This window comes from Sceloporus undulatus, chromosome 4, assembly GCF_019175285.1.
Source record: "Sceloporus undulatus isolate JIND9_A2432 ecotype Alabama chromosome 4, SceUnd_v1.1, whole genome shotgun sequence".
NCBI lineage: Eukaryota > Metazoa > Chordata > Lepidosauria > Squamata > Phrynosomatidae > Sceloporus > Sceloporus undulatus.
In genome coordinates, this window is record NC_056525.1 from 55,904,414 (window position 1) to 55,919,925 (window position 15,512).

Below are 15,512 nucleotides of genomic sequence, written 5' to 3' on the forward strand. Positions count from 1 at the left end.
CTAACTGATAATGGGGGGGGGGGGGATTGTGTGTGAAGTCACCTGGCTGTCGACTTAGGGCAACTCCATGAATTGAATTTGTTATTGTTAGCTGCGGTGGAGTCGTCCCCAACTCAGGGCAAACCTTGTGGATGAGACACCTCCAAGCCCACGTATCCTCCACTGCTCTGCTGAGGCCCTGCAGATTCATCCTTTCTGAATCTGTCTGGAATGTGGTCTTCCTCTACTACCCTCTACCTTTCTAGCATTATTGTCTTTTCTGGTGGTCTGTGTCATTATGGTGTGTTACAGACTGCCCCTTTGGGCAGCCTGTAACTGGCCCTTTCCCCGCCGGATCGGGGCCTCAGCTGCCAGAATGGCAGCCTCTGAGGCCCCCATCCGCCGCTTTCCAGGCCGCAGGGAAGCAGCAAAAGGCTGTTTCCCCGCGGTCTGGAAATGGGTGTCCTTGGGGCTTCATGCCCCAAGAACACCCGATGGTGGCAGGGAGGAGGAGAAAGGGACCGCTCGGCCCCTTTCTCCCTTGCGTCCCTGGTGCAGCCGTCTAAAGGCTGTGCCAGTGACACAAACTGCAGGAGCTCCGTTTCGGAGCTCCTCATGCCGCAGAAAGGGCACTCTAGGTGCCCTCAAGTGGCGCGACATCACAACCGCCCCGCCTCGGTTGGAGGCGGCGCAGTGGTGACGTAGTCATGGCGGCCCCCATGTGAAATGGGCGTCGCCATTTTGTATGGACTCGACCCGTACTAGAGTTAGGGGCGTCGAACCCAGAACGAACCCAGTCCATACTATTATGCTCATGCAGAACGGGCCTAAGTGTCCAAAGCGCAACAGCCTCAAATTGATCATCTTGGCTTCCAAGGAGATTTCAGGCTTGATCTGTTCAAGGACCCATTTGTTTGTCTTTTTGGCTGTCCATGGTATCCTCAGCACTCTTCTCCAGGACCACGTCTCAAATGAGTTTTCTTCTTACCCACTTTCTTCACTTGTCCAGCTTTCACATCCATACATAGTGATGAGCAATAGAATGGATTGGACAATTCTAACTTTGGTGCTTAGACATATAGCTTTACTATTTAGAATCTTTTCTAGATCTTTCATAGCTGCCTAGGTTGTCTAGGATGACTTTATGAATTGCTTAGGGTTTTCTTATGCAAGGAACACTCAGGGTGGTATTGTCCATTCCTTCTGAAATATAGTACACATCACCTAGTACTCATTGGTGATCTCCCGGCCAAGTACTAACCACGGCTGACCCTGATTAATTGTACACTTTCTCTCTACTTAGCTAGCCCCTTCTCTAGCTCTTACTCAATTTTAGGGCGTTGAGAAAGCAAACGTTTTGGTAAGTCTGTAGAGTCAGTGTGTCAAACCTTCAACTCAAACTCTGTTTTTCTAGTCCAACTCTGACACCTTCATAGCTGGCAGATATAAATGTATTACTAATAACAAATTAACTGTAGTAAAATGGTAGCACAAAGTATTTCATCACCATCACATGAATTACCAGGCTACCTAGACTGATAGAACATAACATTTATTTAAGTATAAAATGTAAGCACAAAATGATATATATTGTTGTATTATCAATTTTTATTTTGAAACCGGACTTGTTGCATTTCTACTGACTCCAATTCCACCCAAAACTCCTTCTGACTGATTCCATGACTCCAATTCGACAACTCTTTGTTCTGAAGTGGGAATAATTCTTCATGAATAGAAATTTACATCTACACCTGATTCCCACTGGAGGAGTTAAAACTTCCCCATAACTGACAGCAGAGTGGAGCTTCAAAAGTAGCAATATTTAAAACTTGTTATGTGAAAGTCTGCCTTGCAGAAAAGGCAGGGAAGGCTGACCGTATGCAAACACCAATTATCCATCCTTCTGCATATGTAATCATACAGGCAGCTCACTGCTATTTTCTTATTTATATCTCCATATTTATTTTATTCACAAGAAGACCGAGTTGTTCTGAATCCACTGCAGAAGTGAGTGTAAACATACTAGAAAGAGTATTCTTAGTTTGTTCTAATACTTTGATTTGTATTAATTTGATTTTATGGGATTATAATTTTTGTTATGGCCACATTTGGGTCTTTATAAATACTGCTTATATATTTCCATTATCTCATTTACACATACAAGTATGAGCACACACATAAATATGCATGTGGCTGACCTGACATATCTGTCTTAAACCTAGAATCAAGGTGCACCCTGGGGACTTACATCAAGAGAGTTAGCATTAAAACAAAAACCAAAGCTTAGATTTTGCATGCATTTTATTACAAAATATATAGTGGCTTATTGATATGTAACTTCTGCTACAGAAGAAAAAAGGCAGTTATATGAGCAACACTTAACTTGGACCAATAGCGTATTGGATTCATACTACAGAGGCAGAGAGCCACAGAGGCATGCAATAACCAGCATTTAGAAAACTCGTTGGATAGTGCAAATAGAGAAGACTGCAAGCTAAATAAAAAACAGATTAGTACAGACATCAATCATCCGAACATAGACATGATCTCTCATAGAGTTTGGGATAATGTTGGTGGGTTGTTGTTTTACTTTGGTTTGCATCACCTTCTTGTGTGCACATATATAAAGTGACATTAAAAAATAATTACCGTAATAAGGACCCCAAAATTGTGAGTCCCGTCAGACTTAGCCAGCATAGCCAACAGTGAGTAACTAGAAGATACAGTCCATCTGGAAGGTTGCATGATTCCCACCCCACCTTACAGCAGTTGTGAGAAAACAACAGTATTTACTGTCTTCAACTCCCAGCTCATTACTATAGCTTATATCTTGGATTCATATTCAGCAACTGCCTAAAACTCAGTACTGACACCCATCAACTTCTCTTCTATTACATACATAAATACCCTCCTCTATTACTCAGTTCACAGCAGCAAAATGCGCTGAAATATCTAACTTGGGCAACTAGGTTACTGTGAACCAGAAAGTGGAGGAGCTAATAAGAATACTTGAGCAGAACAGGGAGAAGAGTATGGTAGTACACAGTTCTTGACAGCCAAACCATGACTTGGACATGATTCCCTCCTATTTCCTTGATTTTTTTTCTGTGTTCATCCTCCACAATGACTTACCACTTCAGTCAACTATTCTCATCAGTATTGAAGGAGTGATGAGACTGATACACAAATAATGCAACTCAAGTTGCAAATTACAGCAGTTAAACAGATCTTGTTAGAACCAGAAACTTTGATCATATTCCTCTTCAACAACATAGTTATTCTTCTGTATAACAGATGCGATCAGTTTAGGAATGAAAGGGAGGTTGCCTATTGGGAGAGCTCAATTCATCATTCAGGGTTTCCTAACCATCCCTCTTCTTTCCCATAAACAGAAAATCTGTGCTTTTATTTTAACCTTTGAGCTTTCATCCTCTCAAATAATAACTTAGAAATGTGTGGGCCATGTCTTCTGAACGTTCAGAAATTTAAAAATGGAATTAAAGAGTTTCCTGTGATCATGATGCTATTGTGTGGTCATCTAACAGTAGCAGATTTGCTATCTACTCCTTCATTCATCTCTTCTACCAGCTTCTTAAAAATATTTCATTACTGTATTTTATTTTTGAGATCAAGTTTTAAATTGCTTGAAAAAGAAATACATGCAGATATTAATAATAATAATAATGATAATAATAATAATAATCCCAAAATTTACTGTTGAAGAATGTGGATCTCTTGTTCCTAAATCAAGCCATTTCAAGCTGAAGAAGCATACTATATATTAAAAGAAATTAACAGAACTAGTGGGATGGAGTGTTTAGAATGTTGAATTTAAGAATAAATGTTTGTGTTGCATTATGAGACTGGAAAAGTTAATGTGTAGCCCCTGAAAATTTATAGTTGCTAAATACAGGGTTAAAATCCAGGAACTCTAGTGATGTATGTGCATGATATTTCCTATAAAAGCAATTTACACATTTAATCATAAAGCGTTGGCTTCATATAATCTTCAGAATTTTATGTAATGTAATTTTAAACAATTCTCAATACCAAACAAGGGTGTAAAGAAGAAACAATTCAGTTTTAAAGCATAAGCTTTTCCCCAGAGTGAAATCTAGAACCTTCTAGGAGTTGAAAGAATAAGCTCAGCAAAACCATCATAGCTAGTACTATCATTGTGCCATTTATTAACAGCAGTACTTAGTATTTAGGCACATAGGCTTAGAAATATCTCATAAGTGATTCAATGTAAGTTATTTCACTTCCTACAGAAGTAAAATCTAGATGAAAAATGGGAAATCTTATCTCTGTCTGCCCACTCCTGCAATTTCTAGTAAAACTTTCTCAAATCTCTCTCCCTTCAGATGTGGCCTATAATCATCCCAGACACCAGTCATGCAAGGGACATAGGTCCCAGAAAACTAACCTAGTATAACCTACCCTCTTTGTAGACATGTTTCTGCTGTATGATGGGGAACTGCAGCAGCAATCAATTCTAACCCTTGCAGCAAGCCAGACCTACTGAGTTCCATCAGTCGTAGGAGTATCTGGAAGCAGATCCCCAGTTTTCACCTCCAGGGATTTTATCAGATTTCTTTGATTTAGAGAGCATTTTGCAGGTAGAGGTAGGTGGGTTGTTTGGGGCAATGTCACTGCTCTAGTTGGTATTGCTAGGTGTTTTTCCCCTTCATTGTCATCTGGCATGTAAACAATAACCCAATAATAAATGGACTGCTCCTTTATGCCTTCCAAAGAATGTGTTGGGAGTGCATGCAGCCCATGGACCACATTTTCCTACCCCTCCGCTTTACATTTCCTATATGCAATTATGTGAAATACAGTCAGGGCCACATACATTGGAACACAGACAGAAATCAAGTTTTGTCAGAAGAGTCAGAATGGAGCTACCATGTTGAAGGGCATCCTGTATTTCTTGTACCATTTATTTCAGGTATGGTTTGACCATGTAGCAGCTCAATCAAATATAGTCTTACAGTGTGTTACAAGTTGATATTCATGTAAATCTTAAGTATCTTTGATATTCTAGTATTCTTAACATCTGATTAATCATCTTGAAGCAGCAACTATCCCTGGGAGAAAAAAAAAAGCAAAATGTATTTAAATTTCCACCATCTCAAAACAGTGATTACAATCCATGTAACAGTTTAATTAATAAAAACCAAACTGTATTGACTGCCAGAGGTTTTGGCAACTATTTGCTCACTTAGACCTTTGGTCATTTGGGCAGTCATCTGGGCATTCACACATATGGATTATGCACCTGTACAGAAGACATCCTTGGAAATCTCTAGGTTTGTGTTTGGCATGGTAAGGCAGTGCAGCTACTAAGTGCTACAATAGTTGATGTAGCACATTTTCCAAATTAGCAAATAGAATCCTTTGTTACATTAGGAAGGAAAGGCAGGTGGTATGAATGGATAGATAATAAATTACTGTATAGGAAAGCAGCTACTCTTTCTTAGTTGCGTTCTCTATCCCATGACAGAAGTAATGACTAGCAAGCTTACCTTACAAATAGCCAGTGGGAAGGCATATTAGAATAACCCAAGAAACTGCAGCCTTGCCAAAGGCAACATGCAGCATCAGCCTGACTTCTACATCTGTAAGTCAAAATTTGGAACAACTCTGGAGAATAAAAGACAATGTTTCAGTTTACCTCATCTGAAAAGGCAGACTGAAACATCTACTCAATTCATGGTACTGATTGTTGCTTTTGAACTGAGTAGAGACACATTGTGTGAGTTGATGAGCAGATACAATATATTTTAAATGGTTATAGGCCACTGAGGAAGACTGAGGTTGAAACACGTCTGGCCTTTAGTGTTTTATATCATTTTATGATTTATTTTTTGCATTTGCAAAACTCTTAGTGGGGTATTGTTACCCTTTTAGAAATTTTACTGGTTTTCCTGCTCCAGGGTTCAATTACTCTGGATTTGAGTTTGGATATTTTTTGCGCATTTTTCAGTGGGATATTTATACCCTTTTAGAAATTTTACTGGCTTCTCTACTCCAGAGTTTATTTAATCCCTTATTTCTTCACAGTAGTGTCTTTTGGTAATTGGAAGTGGGATATAATTTATTTAATTTATTTAGTTAATTTCTATACATGTAGATTTTCTTTGGCAGAACCCTTTAGTTTTGTTTTTTGTCCCTTCACCAACCTCCCATCCTCAAGTTGTCTACAGCTGGTGTTCTTGTCTCCTCATGGAGGGTGGAGAGGAGGAGGAGGCAAGTGGGCCAGCTGTAGACCATCAAGAGTGAGCGTGCAGGCAGTAGGTGAAGAGTCCATCCAGGGAAAGCCCACTGTAAGAGAAGTAACAACTACCTCCTCTCTCTGCAGCAGATCTTTCAAAGTTCACTGCTGTGGCAGGGAATGTGTGTGTGAGCAATCACACACACACACACACACACACACACACACACACTCTTCCTCCCTCAGCAGCATCCCTTTTGGAGTAAACTGCTGAGGCTGGACGTGTGTGTGTGTGTTTCTTTTAGTACACCCTCTGCACTCCCCACTGTTGCAGAGTGTGTTGCCAGATTCAGGGCGGCTTTAGAGTGGAGATCACTGAACAGAAAAGATTAGAAACCCATTACTATTTTCATTCTACATTCATCTCCTCTGTAGCTGTCTTTTTAAAAGAGGATATCAATATTTAGTTACATGCATCATCAGATCATGTAACACTTAGTAACAGCCATTGTTTTACACTCTAGTTGCTGTCCAGTGTGTCATTTACATTATCACATATGTACACTTTTAATTTATCTATAGCCATATGACATCTGTGAAAGGTAACCAATTTTGTTAAACAACCACTTACCTACATGACAGAGGTGTAGTTTAAAGACCACTGTATTGTATGAACATCATGATACTACTAATCTGATGACTTGCTGAATGTAGGGTAGGGAGCACTGGCAAAAGACGAACAAGAAATATTTAGGTTTTAAAGATTAAATGAACAGAACAAATAATTTCCATACAGAACTTAGTTTCTAATATTTAACATTATTATTTGTTGTTGTTAACTGCCCTTGAGTCGGCCCCCAACCCCGGTGAATCAGACATCTCCATTCCTCCCTATCCTCAACTGCTCTGCTTAGGTCCTGCAGGCTCAGTCCTGTGGCCTCCCTGATTGAATCTACCCATCTGGCTTGTGGTCTTTCCCTCTTTCTGCTTTCCTCTACCTTGTCTAGCATTATTGACTTTTCTAATGAGTCATGTCTTCTCATGATGTGGCCAAAGCACGACAGCCTTAATTTTGTCATCCTTGCTTCCAGGGCAAGTTCAGGTTTGATCTCTTCTAGGATCCATAGAATCATAGAGTTGGAAAAGACTGCAAGGGCCCTCCAGTCCAACCCCTGCCATGCAGGAACTCTTGATCAAAGCATCCCCGACAGATGGCCATCCAGCCTCTGTTTAAAGACCTCTAAGGAAGGAGAATCCACTGCACTCTGAGGGAGTTTGTTCCACTGTCAAACAGCCCTTACTGTCAGGAAGTTCCTCCTAATGTTGAGCTGGTATCTCTTTTCATGGAGCTTGCATCCATTGCTCTGGGTTCTAGTCTCTGGAGCAGCAGAAAACAAGCTTGCTCCCTCCTCAAAGTGACATTCCTTCAAGTATTTAAACAGGGCTATCATATCAACTCTTAACCTTCTCCAGGCTAAACATCCCCAGCTCCCTAAGTCATTCCTCATAGGGCATGCTTTCCAGACTCTTCACGATTTTGGTCGTCCTTATTTGGACATGCTCCAGTTTTTACAGATCCTTTTTAAATTGTGGTGCCCAGAACTGGACACAATATTCCAGGCGAGGCCTGACCAGAGCAGAATAGAGTGGCACTATTACTTGATCTCTAGACACTATACTTCTACTGATGCATCCTAAAATTGCATTGGCCCTTTTAGCTGCCGCATCGCACTATTGACTCATGTTCACTTTGTGGTCTACTTGGACTCCTAGATCCCTTTCATACATGTAACTCTCGTTCAGTCAAGTGTCCCCCATCCTATATCTGTGCATTTCATTTTTCCGCCATAAGTGCAGTACCTTGCATTTCTCCGTGTTGAAATTCATTTATTAGCTTTGGCTCAGCTTTCCAGTCTGTTCAAGTCATTTTGAATTTTGATCCTGACCTCTGGGGTATTAGCTGCTCGTCCTAATTTGGTGTCATCTGCAAGTTTGATAAGTATGCCCCCAATTCTGTCATCCAAGTCATTGATAAAGATGTTGAATAGCACTGGGCCCAGGACAGAGCCCTGTGGGACCCCACTGGTCACTTCTCTCCAGGATGAAAAGGTGCCATTGTTGAGCACCCTTTGGGTTTGGCCAGTCAACCAATTACAAATCCATGTAACAATTATCTTGTCTAGCCCACATTTCACTAGCTTATTTGCAAGAATGTCATGGGGAACCCTTTCAAAACCTTACTGAAATCAAGATATACTATATCCACAGCATTTCCTTCATCTACCAAGCTGGTAATTTCATCAAAAAAAAAAAAAGATTAGATGTTTACAGACTCTCTGTTTAATGATCTGCTCTAGAATCTTTCCTGGTATAGATGTCAGACTAACTGGACAATAATTGTTGGGATCGTCTTTTTTCCCCTTTTTGAAGATGGGGACGTTTGCCCTCCTCCAGTCTGCTGGGTCTTCTCCTGTTCTCCAGGATTCATTTGTTTGTCTTTTGGGCTGTCCATGGTATTCTAAGCACTCTTTCCAGAAGCACATCTCAATACGTTGGTTTTCTTTCTGTCAGCTTTCTCCACTGTCCCGGTCTCACATCTGTACATGGTGATGAGAAATACAATGTATACAGTTTCTCCCATGGAGCTGTTGGGACTACCTGACCCAAAGCAGAAGGGGCAAACATGCAACACTTTTATTCCTATTTATTCATTTTCTTTATCTCTATTTAGCACTTCCCGCCAATATGAGTTTTTTTTAAAAATATAATAATCAAAAGCTGTATCCTATGAAGGCATTAATGATCTTTTTGCAGCATCTTACTGACTGAGAAGACATAGTCCATCTCATTTATCCCATCAAGACTCAAGAATACATTTTTTGAGTGTTGGATGATTCTAAATTTAATGCTCAGTTTTATATCTTTATACATTAGAATCTTGTCTAGCTCCTTCATGGCTGCCCTTCCCATTCCTAGTTGTCTTCTTATTTCTTGTCTCTCTGTTCTGATCAATGTAGTCTCCATTCCAATCAATGTTTGATCCCAGGTACAGAAAGTCTTTAATTATTTCAATTTCCTCATTACCTCAGTTAAACTTGTGTAGATCTTCTGTGGGTATTATTTTTTTCTTTATGTTTGATAGTAATCCTACTTTTTCACTTTCTTCCTTCACCTTCCTTAGTAATTGTTCCAAGTCTATGATGTTTTCCACTAGTAGTAAGGTGTCATCCACATATCTTAGATTGTTGATGGTCCTTCCTCCTATTTTTACTCCAGCTCCATCTAAGTCTAAGCCTACTCTTCAAATTATTATGCCTGAGTAAAAATATTTCTCATACAGAAGAAGGTATTGTGCAGCATGTAAACCTAGCTGCTTTTTTCCATAATGAAAATTATGAACTGTGTGCATAAAAGGAAAATATTTCACATTTTTTGTTGCATGATGATCTCTATATGGGAAAAAAATATGTACACTGCATTGTCATATGTTAAGTCTGATTAGAGTACCTAAGTAGTGAGATGTTGTAACTTTCCAACAAGCACTCTTCTTTTTCCTTATATGCCTTTAAGTCATTTCTGACTTATGAGAACCCTAAGACGAACCCCAAGACCCTATCTCAGGGTCTTCTTGGCAAGATTTGTTCAGAAGGGGGTTTCCTTTGCCTTCCTTGGAGGCTGAGACAATGTGACTTGTTCAAGGTCATATGGGGTTTCCATGGAAAAGTGTGGATTTGAACTCTGGTCTCCAGAGTTGTAGCCCAACGCTCTGACCACTATACCACACTGGCAGGGAAGATGGAAAATTAACTCCTTTTATATTTTCCATACAGGAGTACATTCTGAGGCTATCAATTCATTAAATACCTTGTAATTTATTATTATTATTATTATTATTATTATTAAGCTTTATTTATAAAGCGCTGTAAATTTACACAGCGCTGTACATACAATCTTTTTAATTGGACGGTTCCCTGCCCTCGGGCTTACAATCTAAAAGACATGACACAGAAGGAGAAGGGAAAGATGGAGAGGGCCTCTCTAGTAGAATAATACATATAAAATACATAGCAATACAGGAAGTGATTCAATAAAACAGACAACAAAAGAACATCAAATAGCCAGTGATAATTATGCAATGCCTGGGAACGCTTCTCTGAACAGGATGGTCTTCAGCTCCGTTTTGAAGCTGGTTAAAGAAGAGATGGCTCTTGTTTGCGGGGGAAGAAGGTTCCAGGAGTGAGGGGCAGCGAGTGAAAAGGGGCAAATCCGAGATGGGGCAGAGGAAATCCTGGGCTGGGACAGCAGACCTTGACTACCAGAACGGAGGTAGTTAAAATAATTATATATTTTACCAGAAGTTCAGAACAAAAGCTTTTTGATTATATGCTTTTTCTTTATACAAGCATATGATGACTATAAACTATTGCTACCATATGTTAAGAAAAACCATTTTGTATTCATCTAATTCTTTTTCAGAAGAAAGTATCAACACTAGAAGATCCTTAAAAAATAAAGACTCACAAATGAGTGAAAAGGACATTTTCTATTAATATTTAATGATTAGTGACTAGAATTCTAAGCCTTAAATAGGTGGGGAACTAAATGGTTCTTGCACATGTACAAAGTGGTTCCACATAGCGCCTTTCACCAATACAAATTTGTTTTGTTTTTTAAAATCAAAAACTACATCATTAATGATCTTTTTGCAGTACCTTACTGACTGAGAAGGCATAGTCCATCTCACTTATCCCATCAACACTCAAGAATACATTTTTTAAACACAGATATAATATTTGTGGGTAAACATGTCAACTGGTAATTAGAAATGCAAAACAACAACAACAAAACAAACAGAAAAATCTGTTAATTAAAAAAAGCCTTACCTTTACAGGGAATTATATTTCTTGTAAATCATTTTCAATGACAGCAACAACACAATTATGAATAAGGCTTAAAGAAAAGCAAACATAAAACAGTATATTAGTCAGAAAGATTAATGAGGCTAAGAAAAGTCAAAGTCAAGGTTAATGGGAACAAGTTCTAGAAATACTATTCATATTATTGTTAAAAGGATATAAGATTATTTAATGCCTGAGTATCACGATTAAATATAATGGTCTGCTATTTTAAGCTGACAGATCATCGTATTAACTAATCTATGGCGGTTTACAGAGCACCCTTTTGGGGCGGCCTGTTCCCGCTGCTTTCCCTGCCGGACTGGGGCCTCAGCTGCCACAGCGGCAGCCTCTGAGGCCCCGATCCGCCGCTTTCCAGGCCACGGGGAAGCGGCAAAAGGACTGGAAAGTGGCAGCCTGGAATGTGGTGTCCTTGGGGCTTCATGCCCCAAGGACACCCGACAGCGGCAGGGAAAAGAGAAAGGGGCCGCTTGGCCCCTTTCTCTTTTGTGTCACTAGCGCAGCCATGTAAAGGCTGCGCTAGCGACACAAATGAATGAAGGAGCTCCGTTTCGGAGCTCCTTCCAGTGCTGTGGAAAGGGCACCCCAGGCACCCTCACACGGCGCCAAGATGTCACTTCCACGCTGCTCCATTTGGAGGCTGTGTGGTCGTGACATCCCAATGGCGGCACCCATGTAGAATGGGCACTGCCATTTTGTATGTACTAGGTACGTACTAGGGTTAGGGCATCCAGAAAGGATGCCTTTTCCTAACCCTAGTATGTACTTTTTGCGCTTCTAGAATGCGCCAATGTTTATTTTTGAGTTCCAGTTCATAAACCGAGAATTAGGAATATGCAGACCATGGACCTGCACCTAAGGTCCCTGGCACCTAAGAATCTGTGACATTGTAGAACAGCCACACCTTCCACATCAGTACAGAAAATGGTTACTTATACAGCTACCACTATATGTCAAGTTACCTGCTGTGGTTCCCCATCTCACTCTTTCATCAGCACTATTGCTAGGAACCTTTAACACTTAACAAGTTTTAACATTACAACTTAAAAACAAGCAAAAAACAACAAGAATTACAACAACTTTCAGATGTAACAGACAAATGATGGGGAAAGTTTCAGCAACAAGTTAAAACTCTGAAGGAGAACACTGTATATAAATAGTTAGTATTTTATAAATGTTTAATATCATTTTAATTATATGTGTTTTACTATCAACAGTCTTGATTGTAATAAACTAAAAAGAACAGATAGGTCATTCTTGATCTGCTACTTGAAGCTCAAATAAACAAATGAGATAAAAGTGCACCAAGTGGCTTTTAAATATAACTAAATCTAACTTACACATTTTTTTAAAATCAAATATACACAAAGTACAACAGAAAGTACATTTTGCCTACTAAAAAGTAGGAGGAAACACAGAGATATGATTTCTAAAAAAATAAACAGTGTTCTTTATGTAACTGTACAGTTGGCCCTTTGTATCCATGGAGTCTTTCACCACAAATTCAAGCATCCACTGCTTGAAAATGTTGATAAATATATAAATTCCAAAAAAATAAACCTCAATTTTTGTATATTGTATGTAAAGGACACCTTTTTACTATGCCATTGTATTTAATCGGACTTGAGCATCCACAGATTTTGGTATGGGTGTGTGTGTCCTGGAATCAAACTCCTGCAGTTACCAAGGGCACACTGTATGTTATTATTTCAACAAATATAATTTTAAAAATAAGCATTCTTACTGATCTGAATGAAGGTTTAAGAATATGCTGAAGACTTTCTGACTGAAATATGTGAAGCTTAAAAATGCTTAACTTTGGAAAATGTCCAGTCTTCTATGACCTTGGGCCCAGTATTACTACAGAAATCACAATAAACATTGAACCCATATGTGAAATTTATGATAACATCTTCATGTTTCTTCTCTAAATACGTACCAGTTATTAGAAGTATAAACAAACCATCTAAAAGAGAGAAAAAGTATTCTGATAAGTGAATCCTTTATAAACCAAATGGTTACTACTAATTCATTAAAACTAGCAGTCACATCAGAAATGAACTATTCACTGACATAATGTAACTCAAGGTGGATGTTGCTGCATAGATCATAGACAATTTATCTTAGTTCTGAGTTAGTCATATGAGAATTTATTTTATAATAGTTTCAGAAATTATCCAGGCTGAAAGTAAACCTGATGTTACCTCACTCCTCACTCCCAGGTCTTATTACTGTCTATAGTTTCTTTTTAAAAATTGAAACTGTAGCAGATTTTTAAAAAGTCAGTTTTTATGAGACATGTCTAATATACCTCATGCACCCACAAAAACCAAGTAGTCAAGTTCATTATTGTGCTCCTGACATTGCAGAAAACAGTGCAACAAATGTTATGCAGCAAAGTCTCACCCCATATGACTGATCCACTTAAATTCTACTGAAGCAAACCCTTTTATCAGAGTCCTGAGTGAGTGGTATATAACATGCCCCATTAGCCCTAATATCCAGTCTTGGTCTGGACACACACTACTTAGGCTATGGTGCTATATGTTACCGAGGAAAGAAAACAGTTAAAGATTCACTTTTTGAAGTCACCTTCCTTCACTGGCCAGAATTCTCCAGTCTCCAGATATAAATGGCACAGGCAAGAGTTTAATTCCAGGTATTGTGAGAAACCAATTTGATGCCTCTACTCCCCACCTTCCTTGCTACTGTCAAAGGACAATACCAGTATTTATTCTTCATTTCTTCTAAGAACCAAGAACCTCTCAACAATCACTAAGGCATGGAAGAAATTAAGGGCCTGGAGACAAAATTAGTTAAGCAATATGCCATGATCAAATAATTCCAGTGGAGGCAGCAGCATGCCACATGCAAGTTATCAGAATTAAATCTTCACATGCACTGTGAATAAAAATCCTATAAAAAGTACGATAACAGAGAGATAGAATAGTACTCAGGGGACTTGGTATGCAGCAAGATCTTGTAGCACCTTCGAAACTAAAGTCTACAAAAGCTCATGCTGCCAACTTCTCTCTTTCAGTTAGTCTCAAAAGTGCTACAAGATCTCTCTACATACTGATTCTACAGACTAACACGGCTATATCAGGAGACTTAGTTGCAGATCTCTATTCAACCACTAGGTGACTTCAGGCTGATCAATCTCTTGCTTAGCCTAAACAAGTTTACAAGGTTGTTTGGAGTGGGGGGAATGGGAGGCCCTTAGCCTTTCAAGAATGTATGGAATAAAAATATAATAAACACTACAACATTACCCACTAATATAGCTGCAGCCATTTATTTTATTTGTGTTCTACCTTTCTCTCAAGGTTGGAATTCAAGGGGCTTACAACATATGAATTTGGCTAATAAAACACAGTAAATTATAAATATAGCATTATACAAACAGCACTCTTAATTGCTGATGTTGTAGTGCAAAAGACAGGGCCAAAACTAATGGAATATGGCACTTTTTTGTGCTGAAGGTGTTTGTTCAATCTGTGCTTTGCTATCTATACAAGCCAGCATATGACTTTGACATTTGATCGAATGGTGGTTTACACAGAAGAACAGGTTGTTTGCCTCTAACAATGGTTGTTCACAAATTATTTGTAAACTCACACACATGGGTTATTCTGTATGTCCAGTTCAGTGGTGGCTGGGAACTTCTAGAGCTTAATGTAGTGTTTTTGGTAATCACTGAAGAACTCTAGCCAGTACTCCTCTCCCTAGAGTGAACCTCCTATCTACACTTCATTATACTGGATGATCAACAGACCCTGGACAACATAACACATTGAAGGAAGGCCCACAGATGCTGCCATTACCCTAATGGATTAGTTAACAAAGAGACTATGGCATTGAAATTGCTTATACCAATTCTTGCTTCGAAATGAAATGTGGGCCAAGGGAGCCTCTCACAGTCCATGTAAAATGACCATAAAGGTTTTGAGTTTCTACAAAGGCCCATGACCTATTTGTTAGAAGCATATAAACTACAAGGAGCAGCCATATCTCAATGAAACTGAAGATACAGAGGTACTTTCTGAGGTCACAGAGCTCACTAGTACCTAGCAGATCACAAAGACAGAGGGGTCACATAAGACAGAGAGCTAAAATGGCTTCAACAAAAACAAGGGTAGATCCCACTATGTACAAGGATTTCACATTCAGGAGATTGAATCAGGAGTAACCCAAAGGTAATGGAATATACCACCTAGTAAAATATCATAGAAGCGGTGAAGAATCCAATGGGGTAACTAGAAAAAGCAGCACTTTGCAGACCCATATTCTCTAGACTAGTGTTTCTTAAACTATTTGATTTGGAAGACTGGCCATTTTCCCCCAATGTATTTGTTGTCCTTTCATACAATTGTCAATGCATGAACCACTGACAATTCCCT

At 39.2% G+C, this 15,512-nt stretch overlaps 1 protein-coding gene across 2 annotated transcripts in view; it reads right to left on the minus strand.

Annotated features, from left to right (window-relative positions):
- Positions 1–2,306: 2,306 nt before the first annotated feature.
- Positions 2,307–15,512, minus strand: part of LOC121928683 (complement component receptor 1-like protein) — a 37,662-nt gene continuing 24,456 nt past the window's right edge. The window contains exons 6-9 of one of the 2 annotated variants that reach the window (XM_042463744.1): positions 13,052–13,078; positions 11,080–11,146; positions 6,828–6,921; positions 2,307–5,069 (exon numbers count right to left, since the gene is read on the minus strand). In XM_042463744.1, the coding sequence (XP_042319678.1) occupies positions 11,082–11,146; positions 13,052–13,078 (92 nt within the window). In that variant the 3' untranslated portion in view covers positions 2,307–5,069; positions 6,828–6,921; positions 11,080–11,081. Of the gene's footprint in view, positions 5,070–5,523; positions 5,626–6,827; positions 6,922–11,079; positions 11,147–13,051; positions 13,079–15,512 lie in introns of those variants that run through there. The other variant, XM_042463745.1, reaches the window with a different exon arrangement.